This window comes from Bombus vosnesenskii, unplaced genomic scaffold (genome assembly GCF_011952255.1).
Source record: "Bombus vosnesenskii isolate JDL3184/JDL3185 unplaced genomic scaffold, Bvos_JDL3184-5_v1.1 scf7180000013265, whole genome shotgun sequence".
Lineage (NCBI taxonomy): Eukaryota > Metazoa > Arthropoda > Insecta > Hymenoptera > Apidae > Bombus > Bombus vosnesenskii.
Window position 1 is genome coordinate 1,745,617 of NW_022882925.1, and position 22,260 is coordinate 1,767,876.

The 22,260-nt window shown below is 37.7% G+C and overlaps 1 protein-coding gene across 6 annotated transcripts in view; it reads right to left on the reverse strand.

Moving 5' to 3' along the window:
* The window catches only part of LOC117241912 (zinc finger protein rotund-like), a 240,008-nt gene that overhangs the window by 85,530 nt on the left and 132,218 nt on the right, over positions 1-22,260 (reverse strand). For all 6 annotated transcript variants that reach the window (XM_033508230.1, XM_033508223.1, XM_033508196.1 and 3 more), the window contains exon 5: positions 3,389-3,564. In XM_033508230.1, coding sequence (XP_033364121.1) covers positions 3,389-3,564 — 176 coding nt within the window. The remainder of the gene's footprint in view (positions 1-3,388; positions 3,565-22,260) is intronic.

The following is a 22,260-nucleotide window of genomic DNA, read 5'->3' on the forward strand; positions in this document are numbered from 1 at the left end:
TATTTTTGCTCTTATTTAATCTTATGGCAGCCACTTCTATACCTTCCTTATCGTAACGTTTCCACTTAGCTTTTATATCATCTTCCTTTAAACAGTCGTCGAGGTTTCTAAGAAACCTGACGCTGCAAGCTTCATTATGCATAATTCTCATTTCCCGATTACGTTTCGCGAGCTAATTTTATGCTACCAAAAAATCCCTCATTTCGCTGGACATCATCGATTCAACTAACTTTCTAAATTCTACGATAGTTGCTAAACATACCAAAGAAAATTCTAGTTTTCTCTCAAACATCCTCGTTTGAGAGAATCGAAGCTTTCTTACATTAATCATCTTGAAAGAATTTCAAATTAGATGAATCCCATCGAACAAGTACTTTTTTAATCAAATTAATAAGATACATAAGCCAGTAGACATTTTCAAAATCCTGATCAAATTTTCACGATCCAACATCTTTCTATAGTTTCATTGCGATAAACGCTAAAAATACCAAAGATGAGAAAGGGAAAGTGCGACTCAAGTTTATAAGCTTCCTGGTGTAGACATTTAGAGGACTGCAAGACTTTTTAAAATCTGTAAACGGCCCTATAAAAGAAAGAGTTAGAGGTACATCTTGGATGGATGTACCTGGGTATTTGAAATCCGGTCGTAAACGTAGCGGAAAATCGTTGGTGACAGCTCAATTTCCGAAAATCACCTTTCAACCCTTTCATTACCTACTGCAACAGGACGAACGATACCGTTCAAAGGGTTGACACTTCTGCTTCTCGACTTTCCTATATATACGATCACGGCGTTCTTAAAATTAAATTCTTAAATTTAACTCCATTTCGATCTTATACATTTTCATAGGAAGAAATCGAACACGGTTATATGGGAAATATCGTGAAAGTGATTTATCACAGTGATAATCCAACGATAATCCAAATCGTTCTCACACAACACATAATTAACTATACCAATTAGCGGAGATACTTAATTCAATCGTCAAATAGACTTACCGCGTATTAATCTTCATTCCGTAAAATGAGATCACAATATACAGAAAGGAATAATAATAAAAATGAATTTCTATTCCTTTCTCATAAACGTTCCAATACTTTCGCGAGCAAATATAACTTCTAAATGATGTTGAACAAAAATGTTTCCAATCATTTGCATTAATTGTACGTAGGTACGAAGAAAAGGGAACTTTGATTGGTTCACATAATTTTTCCTCTTTCGTCCAATTTCCCTGAATCGTTAACGCGGCTAATTGCAAACACTGGCAAGCTGCTGTGCTTTCGTGTGCTTTCGCGATTAAGCAAAATCCCTGGCTTCTCGACGACACGATGTAAACGACAAGATCCTCTTCTCGACAGGCGGCGCGGCTCCATTTCGAGAAACAGTCGCGAGCAACCTTTTTCCTAAACTTGAGGATCTCCGACGTTCGGGGACGTACTAGACCTCCGGCTAGGAGGGAGGCACAAATAGAAATAAAATCGATACACGTCCGGATGAGATACGTGCAAGACGAAAAATGTTCGGGCCCGAGGAAAGCTTCTTCGAGAAGAAAGAGAGAGAATGGAATTTATGCAGTTTTGTCTTCTTTCTTTTTCTTTTTCTTTTTTTTTTTTTTTTTTTTTAGGGCAGATGGAGAAATGGAGAGACTTGAGGGAATATTCGAAGTATTCTTGGAAATTAAGATTAGAAAAGGAAAGCGATGAAACATCTTTACAGAAGCATTTCTATATTTTTGCAATTACATTGAAGATTATCATAATGGATTTATGAAGATCGACCATGAGGACTTGGACCATAAAGGGGGATTATTAATTAGGATTAATAATTAATTAATTTATTAAAGAGGGATTAATTTGATAGAAAAAATACGATAAAGGGAAAGTCACAGACTTTAGCAGAATTTATTCCAAACTACTGTTGATTATGTACAATATTTATATAATATTATAGTTCTTCAAGAGGCGAAACCACATCAAAGGGTAAATTTATAATCTAGTTGACCATCATACTGAATGGGCAATACACATAGAAACTGAAATAGGCTAAATTGGTCAAAGAAAACCGCGATATAGAAATAGTAAGAAAGCTTTGAAGAATTTCTGCTCAAATCTTGGAATCCTGGAACTCAAATCCTGTAAGAATTTACCTTGAAATCGTTCGCTTTTCGATTGTACTAGAAAAACAAGTGTACTTGAAAGACAAAGTAGGAAGCACGAAGTTCCTGGTCACAGAAAGCGAAAAAAGAATGGTAGTCCAAAATTACGCTGGGACAACTGACAGGGTAAGAGGGGAAATTAAAAAGGAGAAAGGCTAAGGGGGGCGGTATCTCTTTTCGCGTTTCCACGGCGTATTCTAACCAGGAACAGTAGAAACTGCTTGCTGATGTTTTACAACAGTGGCGAGAGCCGAATAACCCTCGTGGCTTTGTTCAATTGCAGTGGAAACAACGCAAGCCTGCGGCGAAAATCACTACTATACGCACAAGGCCTAAGGGAACATCATAAAGTGTTAAAACACCATAAAATTACTCATTAGCTGACGAAAGAACGGGACCGTTCAATTACATTTTTATATCCATTTTTATGTATTTTTTCTAGATAAAGATTAAATAAAATTAACAGTTATCTTACCAAGTTATGCCTGTAATGGTAATTGGTGGGAATGCAATTAAACAACTAAAACCTGAATAGGAAACTTCCTTAATTGTTATTATAGATATAAGATAAATTATTATAATAGAATATTATAGAACGATATAGTAGAATAGAATACAATACAATAGAAATATTATGGAAATTACGGAATACGATTATCATTTAGGTAATTCGTTAGGAATTTTCGCGATATTTTATGTAGAATCCGAGATTTTCGTCTCAGAGAATTGTCGATCGAATAATAATTTAATGTAATACGAGGAACTATATTTTCGCGATTGTCTATTATCAATTACCAAAACTATCCGACATTAAAAAATCTTCACTTATGTTCTAAATCAAAAATAAGCTTTAATAGTAGTGTGAAATTTTCTCACGGTGGTCAAAATGTGCGCATTCTATGTATCTGAAACACTGAACTATACCTGTTCTTCTTAAAACTTCTCCCTATAATTTTTCTACGTAGGTTTTCCTGAAACTGTCTATCGATAAAAATTATTCCCCTAATTTGCAGAACTTCAATAAAATTGTGAAACCCCCGAATCCAGAAACATGATTTAGCCATAAAATAATACACATCAAAATGCCAATATCGTCAATGACCGCGTCATCGATGCGACGTTACAAAATGGAAAAAGAAAAATGATAAGAATAAAGACTCGGATCTCTGAGTTAAAAAATTAGAATAGAAAGCTAAAATAGGAAGAAAATTAGGACATTTTCGATTACTTACCTGTGGACACATCTTGCATTGGTACTTTCTCGGTGGATGAGAGTGTGGTCCACCTAAATGGGGGTTCAGATGCGACGGATGAGATGGTTTCACGGTCAAAGGTTGAGGAACCACCAGCAGACTCGCTGGAGGACTTCCGCTGCTGGATCCCCCGGCGCCTCGATATTGTTCATCACCTGTAATCAACAAGCAACGATGCAAATCTCGTTGGAAACGCTTCAAGTATATATTTAGTTCCTCAAGAGCAAGTCTAACTTGCTTCTTTATAAACAAATAATTTATGTATGTCACGCGATACCAATTAAGTCTGTTATGTATGATTCATTTAGAGAATTTTTTAATTGTATCTCTGTGTTAATCGATAATAGAAATAGTCGTGAAGGTATATTAAAATAAGAACATAAAATTGAAAGAATTTTGTTATTTAAATAATGTACCTGCATTTTAAGGCTGCTTTAGGTTATTTCTTTCTCCAATATACGTTAATAAAACATTGTGATCAATATTAAGTATTATTACCAAGTATTCATTTTAATTGTGGATTAACACGTTCATGCTGGCGTTGCGTATGGATTATTATTTGAGGGCCGTTACTATACTATTATTTAAGTTTACAACTATAATATTTTCTAGTTACTAAACGAGCTATACTCTTGTTGGTACACACCGACTGATAGAAGATTCAGGTATGAGCCACCGGTGGTGCACGCCGCCTGATGGCAGGTTCGAGCGTAAGCAACCGGTGGAACGCGCCGGCGTGAACGTGTTGATATCCACGTTCAAAATAGACGTCAATTACGTTGAACATTATTCGGGAAATAAAATGGAACTTGATTGTTTCAAAGTTCAAATATCTTTTAATCTAAGAAGCGAATGCTCTGGAAATGAAATAATCTTTCGAGACCACTTTTTGCCGCTTTGGTCTTTGATATATTCCAAAGAATTTTATTGTCGATAGGAAATAAATAGATTAATATCTAAAGTATTTATTAATTATATTAAACAAACATTATGCAGCGTGAAATTCGATTACCATCGCGATCAGGTGGAAATATTAATTGGCGAAAAATTTCTTTTGCTCGTAGGACTGTATAAATATAACACGAACGTTAGAGTTATACGTGTTTTATGATCGTGACTAACCAGATTAGAAAGTCACTATCGCAACGAATAGATATTTAGTTATTAAACTGGTTCGCTGGTTTCGCCAGCGTTATTGAATCAGAGAAATTTCTGCTGCCATTCATCGCGACAATTAATACGATATAATACGTCCACTAAGTGGCAACGACAGAAAAAATGATAAAATGTTAACGTATCAGCGTGAACGCAATGCAGCTAATAACAGCGTAATTCAAGGAATTCTGCCTGCGTTTATCGTAACGAGTGATCTTGAATAAAAAAGATTATAATTAGAGGGCATTATGCGATGCCGCGGAAATAAATGTCGTTACAGAAATGCCCGCGGTATCTGCCTTCGTTTCTTTTTTTTTCTTTTTACTGTTACGAAGATGCACAGTTAAGATACTTTCTTCTATTATCGATAAATAACAGATAATAAATCCACGTAACGTGATCTCAATGAAAGTTAACACACATGTTACGGCACATAATAATGTTTCGTACGATGTTAACGACTGGTTCCAGGAAATTGTAGTTTAGAAAAGTAAAAGTTCCCAGAGCAATCATCGTTACGAGATAATTACAATTTGTAGAAGTTTTCGATAAGAAATAAGGAATCGATCGTTTCAAACGATCTCTAGAACTTTTCCTTCCAATTATTACTGTTCGACTAATCTAGAATTATCGAAATTCATTTTGTTCAATCATTGTACAATGATTTGCACCTGATAACGATACTCACCTTTCGATTCCTAATACCAGAGAATTTAAAGGTCCCATACTATTCAGATTATATTTGCTCGGGAGATAATTATTAAATCTCGGAATAATTAAATCCTCGAACTGAATTTTCAATCTTTCCCTTACGATCCCTACTTTCGAAGAAGAAGGTCGAATATTACCAAGCTGCTATGTATAATCTTCAAGAATAGTATCTAAATCACTGTATTACCACTTTCAAGATGGTATCTAATCATCAAAACTCTGTCACCTCTCAATCTCTATAGAACTCTAACACTTCTAATTCGAAGAAAAGTCAGATATTACCAGAATAACATCCAATCACAAGAAGTCCCATTAATTTTACATAAATTTCAAAGAGAGGTCGATCCCTACTAAATTATCTCCCCAATTTGAAGAAACATCAAATATCAAATAATATCAAAATCCTACATCGAATATTTCAATCACTAAACGATCCTGAAGAAATGATCCAACCGTCAAACTCCCATTACCTCTGTATAAATTCCTGAAAAAGATCGCAACTCGTCCAACTATTTCCTCCTATCAACCATCGATTAAAACAAAACAAAATCAAAAAGAAAAAAGGGGAACGGACGTAATAATCCGAAAACTCACCTCGAAGCAAACAATGTCCCTAAATCTACTACATTTTCCGATTGAAAAAAGATCCTCTCGACCAGGAAAGACCTGCGTTACGTTCGATCGACGACGATAAAACCCGGACGATAATTGATGGAAGGTATACGGCGCGAGATATGAGGAATTGCACCGGTTACAAGCAAACACGCAGAGAAAGAGGCACGCGGATCGAGACTGACGCAACGGCGGCTGGTGCGAGGGGCAAGGATCCTGGCAGGTTGCAAGGACGAGTGATCCTGCATTACGAGTAGCTGTCATTAAAGGCAAGTTCTCAATATCGAGACCGAGCCACACGGCGAGTACAGGTGCATCCGCTCGGTGTGTGCGTGCGTTGTTCGATCGAGCTCTGTTTCTCCTCGTTCCATCGCTTCTCTTCTCCTCGTCTTCTATTAACATTTTTCTTCCTGCCTGCTACCGGTGGTCTTCAAATCGACGTGATCGCGAGAAGAAAGTTTCGAGTTTCAGAGCGGTGTTTCTTATTACGCGTTTCTTTCCCTCGACATGCGTAGTCGAGGGCGAATCAAATGGAAATTCAAGCTTTTAGACGAAGAGCCATGCTTCTTATCATTATTTTCGTTAATCTTTCGTTTGCGGATCGTTGTGGGGATCAATAGGAGGATGTCCAGTGTTACGAGGTTTCCAGTTTTTCGCTAGTATCGTTGGATCAACGTATAGGTCAGTTAGGTTCCTTAGTTTTGGGCTGTTTAGTTTCGATTCGTATCTTCTGACGATTTTCTTCGTGTAAAATGTAGGATACCGATTAAATTGCACTACCACGGAATTAAGTTACACAGAGTATCGTAAGTTAAATTGACTTTGGATAACAAAAGTGTTTAGAAACAGTCGCAAGTTATGTACTAACAGACGATATTATTTGAGGGTTAATATGTAGTGGTTAATAAAAATATATTGGCACCTTTGTGGAAAGAGATTTTTGTATTTTGTTCTCGATATGTAAATTTAATTAGAGCCGTGTTTTTAGAAGCCAAAGTCTGGTGAACTCGACTTTTTGCGAGCCTCGAACCTTGTTACACAGGTAACACACAGAGGAACAAATGATTTAATTTCATAGGTTCATTTATAACAGCAAGATGGCATAAACTTAGCACTCTGTCAGGATTCCTGTTACAGCCGGTGCATCTTGCGAATCTTCAAATAACAACGACGATCGTTAAAGAACTTTGCAAGTCGAAGAATTAACTGAATACACAGTTCACCGAATGCTACGTCTCCCGAGCCGATCGTTAAAATCGTTTCATCATGAGATCCGGAGCGGTTCTCCATTTCTCTTTTTCCTATTTTTTTTTCTTCTTTTCAAACATCGACTTGGTTTTGCACGCCACGATCGAACGATTTCTGACTTTCATTACGCATTACGCGTTCCACGGGGTTTATTGCGCTCTCCTGATCCTCTCCGTTTCTTCGTTAATTCCTTTTCTCCGTCTTCCTTTCGTACGAGGCTGTCTTTCCACCAAGATGAATTTTAGTACGGCCAAGAAAGTCGGATCGCGAGCGCGTAAAAAGCTGGCGGAAGCATTAGGAGCATTAAACGGAGGAAGCTGTAATGAATTACGTATCTGATCTGTTTCCTGCCAATAAGAGAAAAACGCACGCCGGTTCGACCTTGCCCAGCCATCAGACATCTTTAAAAATAAGATTCAATTACTGGAGCGGGGCAAACCGACGACCAAATTGCCTTCCAGTTTTCAGTCGGCTCTCAACGTTAATTTCTTGTATTTTTACATAAGTATCGTTTTCAATCTCGCAACGTTCTACCAAATTCGTTGCGAAGTAAAATAACCAAGAGGAGGCTTAAAGCAAAATTAATCGAACCTAAAGCATCATAGAAATCTTCTCAGCTTGCTCCATTACAAGTAAATACATTGTACGTCGCATAAAAATATAAATATAAATTCGACAGGAAATTCCAATTCCCTATGCCACGAATACATGAAAAATTCACAGCTTGCAATACTAGAAACTGAAAACTTTGACGAGAAACATGCTACACGTCGCGAGGAAAATAATTTTTCTCCCCACGTAGTTCTCATCGTCTACATACTACCCGTTTGAGAAACAAATTAACAGAGAGAACTGCACGGTATCAATAGCAATGACACGAGCAAGAGAAGCCAATTAATCTTAGTGTTAAATCGCGTCAGCGCTCTGTGCAGAAATTTTTGCAAATCACGTTTCTCCGTACATTTTTATCGCCTGGTTATTACCGTCGCGTTTAACTGGTAATTGGCTGGTTCATGCACGTGTAATTGCTCGTGCATATGCAGCCGCGACACTTTAACCCGTGACCAAAGAACACACGGGCCTTTAAGGTGTTATAGATTCTGCATACAGAAATTCAATTCCGTTGCTATTTGCATTTCGATTGCGCGCGTCTAAGAGCTATTTATTGAGAAGGAAAGGTAGTCGCCAACTATACGATGTATACGTATGCGGTTTTTTCCTTCACCTGATTGGTGCATACGAAATGTCTTTTTTTCTTTTTTTTGCATTTTGCTTGCAGATGATATTCGATGGTTATGAATCACGTTAACACTATCACGAGCTGCGACGTTATAATAACGTGATATAGGTGTACGCTATACATAGAGATGTATTACAAGTTTGATTTTTAGACCCATTACTCTTATACTTGTATATCTCTTTTTATTCCTTTTTTAAAAGTCAATTTATATTATCAGGCGAATAATATGTCAATCCATCAAGCCTCTCTGTTCGCTTGATTAATACGACAAAATCGTTCATAGTAGTAATCCTATAATTGGTTTGAATATATTAATCATCTTGATAAATTAATCGCTACATTGAAACGCTGTACCTTCGACTATACCTTCGATTGGTTCTTCAACAGCGGGGTTAAGCTTCTAGAATTAACGTATGGCTTAAATGCTACACCTAAGATGCTGAACATAAGACAAATAAGGAAAAAATCCACGAGTGAGCTATATTAGTCTTTTGCATTTCGAAAAATCATTCTCCTAAAGATCAATACGATAACTCTGCAAATTTATTTTCCTAACAAAAATCAACCTTCCCTGTAAATTCATTTCCACACTGTGTCCTTATCTTTGCCATCTTTCATCAAAGTAAACTCTATACGGAACAATTGTCATATTTTATTTCACGAACATATTTCATACGTCGTGCCTTTATTCTCGTACTGAAAATCAACCTTTTCCATAGATTTATCTCCACGGTATCTTTCTTGCTTTACTCGTCTCTTGCGAAAAAAAAACTCCATATACGAGAAACAATTGTCGTATAATCAGCATCGTGAAATATAATGGCGCGAGTTAAGTACAAAGGGTTAGTCAACGTCCACGCGATACAACATTTCTTTTCGTTTGAAAACAGACGTCGAATCGGTTCTCCTGGCGACTATACGTAACGTTCTCCTCGCGGCACAATTAATTGATCTTTCCAGCGTGCTTGAACTCGATAATTATCATTTGCATACGCGATCTCGTGCACTGTGAGCTCCGATCGTCTTTCTCGCTTTGCTCGGTCGACGGGGGACGGCGGCAGGTTCTCCTTCGACCGGCAATTATCGCACGGAATATCGCAATACGGCGGAAAGCTGCAGCAAGTGCGACATTTTTCTACGTCGTTCCGCTTCATTGCAATTCGACCATGATCTATCGCTGCTTATCCACCTATTAAACCTGGAAGAACGTCGAAAACGTACCTGGACCGCTCTTTCCTTCGATTTTGACGCGTTACATATTGGAGCCGGTGAGAATCAACAATTCGTACGACGATTCGAACGACTTCTTTTACTTGGGTTAATTTCTTCGATAGGATAATTTTAACACCAGACTTCCAGTTCGAATGTCAAATACACGATGTGTTCCTCGCTTTGATTAACCGTTTTGTTGACGATGAAGATTGAGATCATTTTTTAGCCTCTATGAATAATTTGGTGCACGCATCTACGAGATATCGGTTGATTTCTGAAGAATTAGATACCGATCACTGCTTAAAATTAGGCAATTATCGAATTAATCGTTAATTGTAGGAAAGATTTGGTCATTTCCTCGCTTTAAGAGGAATTAACTCGGTAGCCATGGAGTCTTACCATTTTTGTTCTATCTTCTGTTTTTTTTCTTTCTTTTTTTTTCAAACGACTAATTGGCTCAATTTCACGTTAGCGCGAGAGGAATGATAGAGAGAAGTATCGTAGAAATATCGGAATGATATTAACCTGGTTGCATGTACAGCACAAGAAGACTCTAACAGAGAAGGATCAAGAGATCATCGGTAGCAAGTAGACTAAGGTTGCTGAAATGATATGCTTCTCGGAAAATTGCATAAGATCTTTAACCTGTACATAGTATAAGCAAAAAATGTCGGAGTCGTTAATAACATTTCTTTAAACAGCTTTAACATTTACGTATCGAAGATCTTGAACTTCGCATACATGGAGAATATTTTGATCAAAATAAGAGAAAAAAGAATGGAAAAGAAGATGAATGATTAATCATTTCTATGTTACATTCGAACGGAGTAGAATTCCTGCGATGAATTTATCAGAAAAATTTTCCGTTTACATAGGAGAGATCGTCGTAAAGCAAAAGTCGAGAGGTGGCTCTTTATACTCGCTGAATGGAACACGATAATGTGACGCGAAATGGGAATAAAAGCCGACTCTGCTAAGTTTAGAAACGCAAAGCAATCCAGCCGACTAGGAACAAGATACATTACCTCTTTCAGAATTCCTCTTTTTTTTTTCTCTCTTTTTTACTGCCGTCTCGAGAACAATATTCATCTTTTTATTCTATTTAGCCGTCGATACAGGATGCAGATTCATCTCGCAGTTGTTTACGAGGCAAATTTCGAGGACGATCAACATTTTTCGAAAATCACGCTACCACTCCCGGCCAATTTATTATCCGCCCGCTCCTTTCTTCTACGTCATGCCTGTTTGCTTGCCTTCTTATTTTTCTATATATTTTCGGAAATGAGCTACGAACCCGATTTCTCGATGACAAAACTCGCTGAACTTTCAGACAAAAGCCAAGTAATTCCGTTGATTTATGTAGAAGCGACCTTCGCTAATTTAAGATCGATAAATCCTGCTTCGAATGCTAGATAAGCCTAACGTAAACGTAAAGATGTATGAAATATTCCAAACATATACACTCTTCGTTTCTTCATTGATAATTTGAATATCGATTAATTCTATTAATTTTATAATTTCACCAACTTAATTTAGATTGCCATATAATTTCAATAGCTTGCATTCGTACTCTAAAAAGTAAAATTGCTATTTTTAATCTACTAGTTGTATCTAACGTATGAAACGAATCTCTACTTAAACTGCATTTCTCTAATCGTATCCGTAAAAATAGAAATATGCATAGATATCTGCAGTCCGGTTGCAAACTTCGTAATCCAAACTCTACGTTCTCCAATTTATTTTATTTTCATTTACATTTCGAATTGCATAACTGTTTAACAGCGAACCGTAAAAATAGCGAGCGTACAAGCGAGCTAATGACACTGTACAAGCTCGAAATGAATTTTCATCTGTAGTTCGAATCGCGCAGCTACCTAAGAAAATGAAAGTTACGGAAAGTAAAAGTTCTGAATCTAAAAATAAACCGAGCGAACCGCAACAATTCAAACTGAATTTTCAATTATGCATCGAATCGCCTAACTGTTTAGGAGCTGTAAAAACTGTACAAATTCTGAGTGTAAAAGCGAATTAAACGAACTGCGCAACTTCGAAATGAATTTTCATCTGTGTGTTCGACTCGTATCACCGTTTAAGAATAAATTGTGAAAGATCGATCTTTCAATCGTAACTCGTTGCTCGTTCGAAAGGCGTACGCGCGAAAAAGCGTCGCACTGTTTACAACGAGCGTTAATTTCGCCGCGTGTTTTCATCGTCACTGAGATCATTAATGAGGGATGACGTCAGGCGGCCCGAGGCATTCTACGCCACCAACAACTTCAATGGTATTATGGTTTCGGCGCCTGCTCGCGTGAAAAACGCTTCCTTTTTCCTCCTTTTTCTTTTCCTCCTCTTCAGCACGCCTCCCCCTTTTGTTACGATTTCATTCACCAGCCGTTCGAACGAATCGCTCCTTTTTCTCCGTTCAACTCCAGGCACCCGCGTTCTTCTTTTATTTATTCTCTTCGCCTTAGCGCGATATATAAGCCGAACCACTCCAATACTCGCGGCGTTTCTCTCAACTTCCATCTTTACTTATAAATTCGTTGCTTCTCCAAATTCTCGAAGAATGAACCGATAAGTTGGAAGTATTTTTCACAATTAACGTGTAGTCGTTTATGCAAAACGATTCTACGAAACATCGACTGCGTATTGAGAAACGTGTTAAAAGAATAGAATATGTTAATATTTTCTGAAGATGTTTTTTTCACAGGAGAAATATTAAATAAGATTCCATTCGCAGATAACGGAATAAAAAGATTTGTCATGCAAAAGCAGATGATTTTCTGCGCAAAAGCCAATTCAAAGCACTACGTACGATGTTTTCAATGGGCCCTCAGTTTCCGTACTTGAGTGCATAAGATACGGTTCATCAAACCACGTCATAACGACCATTGTCTTCCCCTGTACAATGACTTTCACCAGTTTTCAGACTTGAAAATGCACAAGCGAAAGAAACATTCTATCAATTCTGTACGGATCCTCTCAGTTGCTCGAACAGATACTCGACAGATGTTCGAAGTTAATCACCAAAAATGATACAAGCCCTGTACAAATATATTTCTTTCCAAACTCTCCTGGTCATTCAACCAACTGCAACTTGTCACTCTAAAGACACTGGACAATTGGATTTTACCTTTCTGATATATTCTTGCGTCGAGAAATCGTGTTTGTCGTCCATTGTATGTTCTACTGTGTTGGCAACTAAGTGATTGCGGATTTTGTCGATAACACCTAATGGCAAAATCCGCAATCACTTAGTTGCCAAGTCAATACGTAAGTTGAAAAAGAAAAAGCAAAGAAAAATACGATATTCGATTATGGTTATCGTTTTATATAGCAACGATAATTTACAGTAATTATCGTTGAGCAATCGTAACAGGGATTGCCAAGACGGTAGAAACTTCGTAAAGATTGGCCAAGTTGCTTACGTGTGGCGCGATTCTAACTGTAATCAAGTATTTAACCGAGCAACGAGACGAATGTAATGAGGGAACGAGCGGAGACAATCGTCGCCGGAAAACCGAAAAATCTGTCGCGGGCACCGGAAGCTTCCAACGAACGCCGACCTCGAGCAACCGCGAGACAATGCGAAAAGACATAATTGCGAGAGCGTGAGATTGCCTTGTGTATATATATTATACTACATCTTATGCCATGCGAAAAAAAAAAAAAAAAAAAAAGAAGGAACACAGGGAATTAATAACGAAATCACGTCGCCATTACCTTGGAACAATTTCGACAACCAGGCATTAAATCTTAAATTACGACTGATCTTCGGACAAATCGTATAATTCGTATAATTAAAAGCGAAGGTGATTCTTAATCAGGCAACCTTGTATCGATTGTGCAACTTAATTAATCCTTTTAGGACCGAGTGTTCTTTCGACAGTGGGAACAAGTCCTTTTTCGTCAATTGTTAATGATAGAAATACACCTGCTCCGACGAATTGTAATCTTGTTGGTGTAGTTCGGTATAAAACGGTAGTGGAATTTTTCTAATTCAACGACGTTCTATTGTAAAGGATAAAAAGGATTGGAAGACATAGGATGATGAAAAAAAGAGAAATTTTACTTTGGAATCGATACACTGTGAATTTTGATCATTTTCGTACTAAATATTTGCCATATGGCTAACAGTCATCAATTCCATGCTACACATTATATTTATTCGTTGGTTTTACCGAATCTAAACTCCGGTTTGTACAATTATGGTGCCTTTTTTCTATTTTTTTATTTCATAAACTTTCTTTCATCTGCCATTTATTCTATTGATTTCGATTTTAAGTAGAACCTTATAATAGTTCGTTGCAATAGAAAGAATCGGTGAAAGTCGAGGGTTGGTCCCTGAATGGACGAATGAAAGTAAAAATTTCACTAAATAAAAAGTCAACGCGAAAAGAGGCTCTCTTTTGCGGAACTTAGGCTCGCGGGAAACGGGACTAATGGTCGTGGGAGCGCACCAATTGTCTCCATTGTGACACATGTTTATAATTGTTTACCAGCTGCGTCGAAACGAGCCGGAATTCGACTAGCCTCTGCCTCTTTCGTCGAGGAATTTCGACCGTTCCTCTCGCCAACCAACGATTCTTTCTCCTCTTCATAGTTTCTTAAATTCCTCTGTTTCGTAGCAATTAAGATATCGCTATTTTCAAACGTTTACTCGAATGATAATTATTTTAAACGATTACTTAAACGATAATTATTTTAAACGGCCAACGATTAAGATTTTTGCAAATCGATTTAGAATGAAAATATTCCGTGTAATGGATCGAATAATTTTTCCCCGTTCGAAGGCAGAAAATCTTTCGAGACGAAGTTTCGACGAGCTTGAAGCGTAGTCGTAAGTTTCAAATGTATTCTATGCAGAGAATTAATTATATACCGTGAAAATCACGCGGCGTAAAATATTGTACGGTATAAATTATTCCACTTGTCAAACGCGAATGCATTGGAAGAAAGGAAAAAAATTGCCGCGTTACGAAATATCAACAGTGGAGATAGAAAGAAATAAAAGTTTCGATTGTTTGACTCTGATTTGCCAATTCTTATTGAACAATTTCAATTCAGATTAAAAAGGAATTCAATGTTTCGATAAAATTCAAACATCTAAATACAGGAATTTCAATTTGAAGAAGAAGTTGAGATTCGTGAGGAAATAATCCTTTGCTATATTTGTATTTCTGGAAATAAGTAAAAATTCTATTTCTTTAATTTCAACGTCCCTGTTCTTTAGATAGAAAAGCTGTAGTGTAAACTGGAAAAAGAAAATCGTTGATATTCGTAGGAAAACAATTCCCGCCAGAACGAGTTTCAATATCTCAATTTTAGCTGGCCAATTTCACAAGATAAATAAATACATAAAATACAAATGAAATTGCAAAAATATCAACGGCATGATAATTCCTAGAAAAATAATTTTTTCTACATGTATATATACATACATAGATAATACATATGACTATAAATACATGTAAACCTACATATAAAAATAGATGTAAATCGCGAGTAACGAAAAGCGGAAAGAACGTTTAAGAACAAATGTTGACATTTCTAGCAAAATAATTCCTCCTAGATCGATATAAACTGTGACTAGTAAAGAGAAGAAAAAATGTTTGAAAATGTCGGGGAAAAATGAACGAAAAATCGTGCTGTTCGTACGATCGAAGAATGAAAGCGACGGGTGAAAGGGTCGGGCGATAAAGAGGCACGCTGTTATCATTACGATTCTGATTCGGGCCATTAAGATCTCTGTCGTAACAGCCGCGAACACGACGCCGTGGCCTGTGCTTGTCTCCTCGACACTCATGAATATTCGATTGCGAGTCGTCGAGAGCGATCGTGACGTCATCGAGTCGGAAGGATCAAGGATCCTGTCTCTCTGCGCTTTCGATTGGTTTCACTGTCTCGCGATGCACCGTATGCCTTTTTGCTTCGATTAATAGAAACACGGAAGGCCCGCGGTCATTTAAAGAGAAAGAAGAAAGGGGAGAAAAATGTTGCGAAATAGCGGAATGAAAAATAGGACAGGTCGAGAATAAATTTATTTAACGTGGTGAAGGAGCAAACAGCCGAAACTTGCGATAGGTCACTCGGACGTTGTTGGCGCCTGATAAAGAATTCTTGATAAAGAAACGGAAAGAAGAAGATGCAACAATGATGGAAATTCAAGATTTGAAGAGTAATATGCATAATACGCTTGTAACTAATAGAACACAATGTAAAATAAATTTTAAGTTTCATGGGAGAAATAAATCTTTTTCGTCGCCTATCGAAACTGTACTAATTCGCTAAATAACGCTAATAATTAACTGATTATTTATTAATTAGAGAAATTAGTAACTAAGGTAACTGTATTAAACCGAGAAAATACTATATTTGAATATTTATATGTTCTTAGTAGAATACTATACTGCAAATATTACTTGAATATTTATATATTTCTAACAAGCGTGAAATTATGGTCGTTAATATTTTACCACGAGATGTGACGCTAAACTATGAATAAATAAGTAAATAGGAAAGGAAGTGTAGGTAAATAGAATAAAAGTTTTGCTCAAAGCGTTGATCGATCTTTGACGCGGAAAATATTTGCCAGTAATATTGGCATTCGTTACATGCGTATTAGATTCCTGTTACATATTAACATGTCAAATTCAGATTTACGCGCAATGTTAATTTTTAAACAGATGAACATTCTTAGAAGAACGTCGATATTCGTGTTATTAATTTCTCTAAAATATGTCAATTAATAATATTAACGATAATATTAGTATTGAGACTGTGAATAACTATCATTTGATTCTACGGTTTAGAATCTCGCCAGAAGAAAAAAAGCAAGGAAATCGTTACTTATAATCGAGGCCAATTTGAAAATTCCCATTTACTTCTCGTACAGTGGAATTCAGTAAAAGCAGGAAGCGAGAAATCAATTATTAAACGATCTATCTATCTAATTCTAAATTACATTCGCTCGATATTCAGACGATCTGTAATCGCGATTTTGACGTTTCCTTAAAACCCACTTACAACTTCCAAAAGCAACTTTTTCAATCGTTCAAGGATATACAAAGACGTTCGAGTTCGTCGAAATCTGTGATCCTCGATTCGAAAGAAGAAAATTGATGGAACGACGCGTTATAATCTTGGAAACATTTCGCGGAATAAAGAGGGATAAATATAATGGAATTTTTACGTTTTTCGTCTTTCCACTCGAATCTTTACTACTCTTACTTTTATTTTTATTTTTCTTCGTACATCGAATTGCATAAATTCGTCATTTTTGCCATTCCGACGGATTATAATTTTTTGCAGCCGATAGCTCGTTCAAGTTCAAGAATTAACTGGCTCGAATTATGCAAACGACTGGCAGCAAAATGTTAGCGGCAGCGGGGAACAGCGATCGATCTCATTCGATGCTCAACGAGGTGCACCATGGAAGAGTCTGTGAGCGCACAACACCGAGTAATATAAAATTTAGATCGGGACGAGCTACGATCGCAAGTTCGTACGTGCGGAAACCGAGATTTCGAAGAATCGAGCGGACCTTACGATAAATCCGTGACACGCCGAGAAATTCAATTAGATATCTCCCTCGGTGCTCTTTGAATTTAATTATCCGTTTACTTGATTTTTCAAATTGGGTCTTGTATCTTGGAACGCTTGAAAGGCCACTGTGCATTTAATATTAGTCGTTTTTCTAAAAAATTTCCACGTTTGTCACGACATGGTAAACGGCTTTAAGCTGTTTCAGAACGTCGTTCGATTAATTTTGACGTCTATCCATCGCAAACTATTCCTTCAAACTCTCAATGAAATTCTTCTTGAGCGTAAAATCCATCGATATCGCTAAGATTTGAAGCGATACGATGTTAAAAGACTCAGAGTCTCGTGGAATGAGTATTACACTGTTCGAAGTACGAAAGAAGGAATCAAACGTCTTTCGAAGTGCCTGTGAATGTAAATAACTTGCAGCTGCTGTCGTTGGCGATTAACTCCTTGCAAACTTTCGACGAGGCTTTCCAAGGATCCAAAATTCCACGGATTAAAATAACGAGAAACTCGAAACTCGAAACTTCCAGGATATAAATCGGTGGCTGGCGTACAAATTTCCAAAGATCTCAAAAATAACGCTCCAAGGAATTTAAATCGAAAGTTCCAGCGAATTATTCCAGCAGCAGAAAATTACAAATTTCGACAATTTCAACACGAGAGAAAGAAAAAAGGTAAAAAATAAAAAAAGGAAAAAACAAAGAAATTCCAAAGCTGCAAAAGACAACAGAGAGAACGAATGTTCCTCCTACGCTACGATCTCGTCCAGCAACGAAAGTAGCTAGTGGCGATCCGCGACGTGGCTGTTTCTCGTTTTAACAAGACATTTTAGTCGATGAGCGTACGCCCGAGGCGACTATTGTCCGGGGAGCTGGAAAGGTCCCGAGACGGAATTAAAAATCAGATGCACATTTGGCAAGGCCGTTATGTCATCGAGCAACTATTAGACCAGTTAGCCGATCACCTCGAGGGCATCTGCATATACGTAGGCCGAGATCGTTAAGAAATCGTTCTCGTGGCGGCCGTTAAAAAATATTTTTCTCGCTGTACGAACGCGACAGAGAATTCGAAAGCTTGTGGAGGAATGGAACGTCGGCGAAGAGGAAGAGCGAAGAAGCGACCACGACTTCTTTGGTATTTCTAAAGGTTTTTCATTACACGGAGTGGCTGACGCGACTCTTGTTCCTTTTTCCTCGTTCGAATTCTGGGACGCCAATGAAATTCCCCCGGAAGAGGTCTCGCTGCCGCCATTTAAATCTCCATAGATAGGAAAATCTTGACTCTGCTTTCTTTCGACGGCCAGTCGCGTTTCTCGACGTTACGACGTTTACGCGACGAATCTCGCCGATTCGTTATGCTTTTTCGTTGCTGATGCTTCAACTTCGTCTGTGACGAACGTTACGCAAGTGTCGCTGTTTCGCTGTACGTTAAAATTTGGATTCCGAGGGGCAGAATTCTCAAGATTTTCAAGAGGAAAATCGATAGCTATATAGATGCGATATATATGGAAATTGCGAATATACAATTAGGAATATCGATGATTTCTTGAAGGATATTGCAATAGATTTTTCATTTCTTTTAGAGAGACAGTCGATTCGAAAGGAAAGGATCGACGAGAAGATGCGATATAATTTTGGAAACTATTTGAAGAATATCGTATAATACTATTTAGGAAATCAATTTGAATCAGTTCGATTTAAATCTTTCAAATAAATATGACACGCTTTATTCCTGACAGAAATAAAACGACACGTAAAAAGACGGGAGATCTCTAATTAAAGAGCTTAATTACGTTTTTAAAAGATTGACAAACCGAATGACAAGTTAAACATCGCTCGATAAAACTGTATCTAAAAAATTTCTTATCTATGGAACTATAGTGTCTTTCTGTTAGCCGAAACTTCCATTTGTATTAAAAATTGACTCCGAATTCTAGCCAACTTACAGGGAGAACTGAATGAGAACAGAATAATCGCTTAATAAAATCGATCACTGCCAGCGATTCGTCAGCAAAACGAAGCGACAAGAAGAAAATTGAAACAGGATAAACGTGGAGGAGAAATGAAGAATCCATCCCGTTTGCAGTCAGAAGACATTTATTTTTTTCTTTACTAGCGGAATTTCTCGGGGTTAAAGAAGCGAGGGAATGTTTTTCCTCGAGTAGACAGACCGTCTGGCGATCGTCTGGCTCGGCTGATCGGTAGTTCAGGTGTTTTTACGGGTCTCTCCCTCTCTTCCCTTAAAACTCCAGTTTTTCTCCCCCTCTGTTGCTTCAGTTTGATGGCTTTTCCAGAGATTTTACCGCCCAGCCTTCGAGTTTTACGACGTCGTTGCTGGATTTTATATCACGACGTAGCGGCAGCTCGTCGATGAGCAACGACTCGATTTACACGTCGCTTTACAGAAACATATCCGCGGGAACGAGCCCTTCCACAGACTTAAATTCGCTCTACACTTCCTTTACTTCCACTCTTCGCGCGAGACGACAGATATCAAGAACGATTTCGACGTGTCGTTTCGACGCTACTGTCTCGTACATAGGCGCTAATTGGGAGATTTTTAAGAATTATCGCCGACCACACTACTGGACTTTTTCTTTCTTCTTGTCCTGTTCTTGAGGATTTTCAGGCTGGTAGCATCGATAATTACGACGCAAGCATAATCGATGGAAGCATTATACTTAATTATCGAGGACTAATAAGACATTGATCGTTCGTATAATCGGTTTGAACTAAATTGTATTACGATTCTTTCTTTCGATCAATTAGCGACGTCGTGATACGATTCTTTGAAATACTTGTTTCTGATCAATTATTCGCTAATTAGAAGATGGTGATCGTGAAAGCTCGATAATTTAACACGACTCACAGGCGCTTCGATAATTTAGAAATTTTTCACAAAGTTTGAAAGATTGTGATTTGTATTGTTATAATTCTTCGCCGGTCGTTTCTTTCGACACAATATCGTGGACGCGTGATTTACTTCAGAATTATTACACGACAAAGTAATTTTAACTGAGACAATCCTCTCGAATTATGCATTTATAGAAAATATTAAGACGCAAGAATGCGCGTAAGAAATAAGGTGTAGTAGGTGTTGTTGTCCGTGATAATTGTTGCGCTGGCTGTAGATTTCGCTGCTGGGATACTGCTATTTATTTCCAATTTAGATGCGTGGAAGAAAAATCAGACTCCGGCCGCCGGGATTTGAACCCGGGTTCCGAACGTTCGTAACCTAAGGCGCTAACCACTGCGCTATCGTCGTTCGACACTTGTTAGTGTCGAGTGGTGGTATTTGTTTTTGAGTGCCGCCACAGAAATATCCAAAGTATACTCTTCGTGATATACTTAACAATTCTAACTCTTTTCTTAATTACGCGCATAAGAATTGTAATCTCCGCATAACGCTACAGAGTCCAGCCAAACCAAATAACATTATCAACCTAATCAATAAAATTAACTGCAACCTATATACCTTTTTCAGTAACTTCAAGATTGCACGAATCGTAAAACTGCGTTTCATAATGACTCTCGATTCGATTCAGTCTCTTAAAAGGAGCCAGGTGGATTAAACCGAGAGAAAAAATCAGATTTACGACGAATGCAAGTCATTCGACTGTAAAACAGCTGGCTGTTTGCGTTTCATTTGCGAATGTCGAACGGAAACGAAAGCGAGAGATGTCCATCTTGTTACGTGGATCATCGTAAGTCCGATCGAGGTTGGCTTTCGCGGGACGAAATTCGTCGATTCTTTGCTCCAGGCGTAACTTCGACACTTATCGTCGTTAGCGCGGACCTGTTTAACGAAGGAAGCGCAGAAACGCGAAACCGCTGGCTGCGAAATTACGTTTTCGCAATGCTTTGGCAAATTGGACCTATCGACTCGCCAATTTCCGACTACGCAGTGTTGGAAAAATCGGAAAAAGTTTCCTCGGTTAAAGCGGATAGTGGCAAATATAAAATGAATTTTTCACTTTCAATTTTTTTCTACGAGTTAGGATTATCGTGATCTTTCTTCTAGATCTTTGAACTTGTGTATCCTCGTTATCGATCTATGCTTCCAGGCAACATTTTCACGCGTCAAACAAGTCTCGATTCTACTCGACAAATAAATAATTGCACACTGGATAAATCATTTAATCACGACAAGAAGAATAGCATGGCAAATCGAGATCGAAACAGACTGTTAAATATATTCGATATTCCCTGGTGAAATATCTTGTTAACCGCCAAATAAATAATACCTAACAATAATTACTCGACTTTCCTTCGATTTTCGTGAATTTACAGAAAATTCGAAGACGCATGCAAAATACAATATATTAGGTTGTCCGAAAAGTGTCTTTCTTTTACAGACAACGCATCTTTATACAAACATGAAACCTAATCTATCAAACGTTGTGATCTTTATCTCGATAGAACAAAATGGATCATACGATAAATTCGATAAAATAGTATAAAACGGAAATTGTTGTGCATCCATTATAAAACGAAAGAAACTTTCCGGACGACCTACTACAAAATACTGAGACACCGATTATCCAAATTACGGCATCTTCTATGATACCTGCTAGGCGAAACCGCCACGTTTTATTGATTTTGAAGGTTCAATTTTTTTTTTCTTATAGAATCGACGATACGGAGATCGAGTTCCGATCAATATATCCGGCGATCGAGTTTCGGATAATTTGAGAACAGAGATGTTAGTTATAAGTATATTTGAAAAATCGAAAGGCGATTTTATAACAATTTAAACAATTAAATAACATTCCGAAAAATACGAATTTCCACTAAAGAACGAAGTCACGCGCTGCCCAAATGACGCAACGGAGAACGAATTGCCAAGAAGCGACGAGAAGAAGAACGCCACTCCAAATCGATATGTAGGTGATCGAAGAAACAGTCTGCTTTAACGTATTCATCATTCGTTCACGAAACATCGTGTTAACCACCTGTGGCGATACAAAGAACATCGTGTCGTGAAAATGAAGCCGATCGCTTCCAATGTCGAAGGAATAAAAGGCCAGTGCAACCAGGTTCGGACCACGCATAGGTGAAAGTCGTTATCCGTTCCATTAACGAGCTGAACCAAGGCGTCATGGGATCGAGACAGTCCACGGGAATCG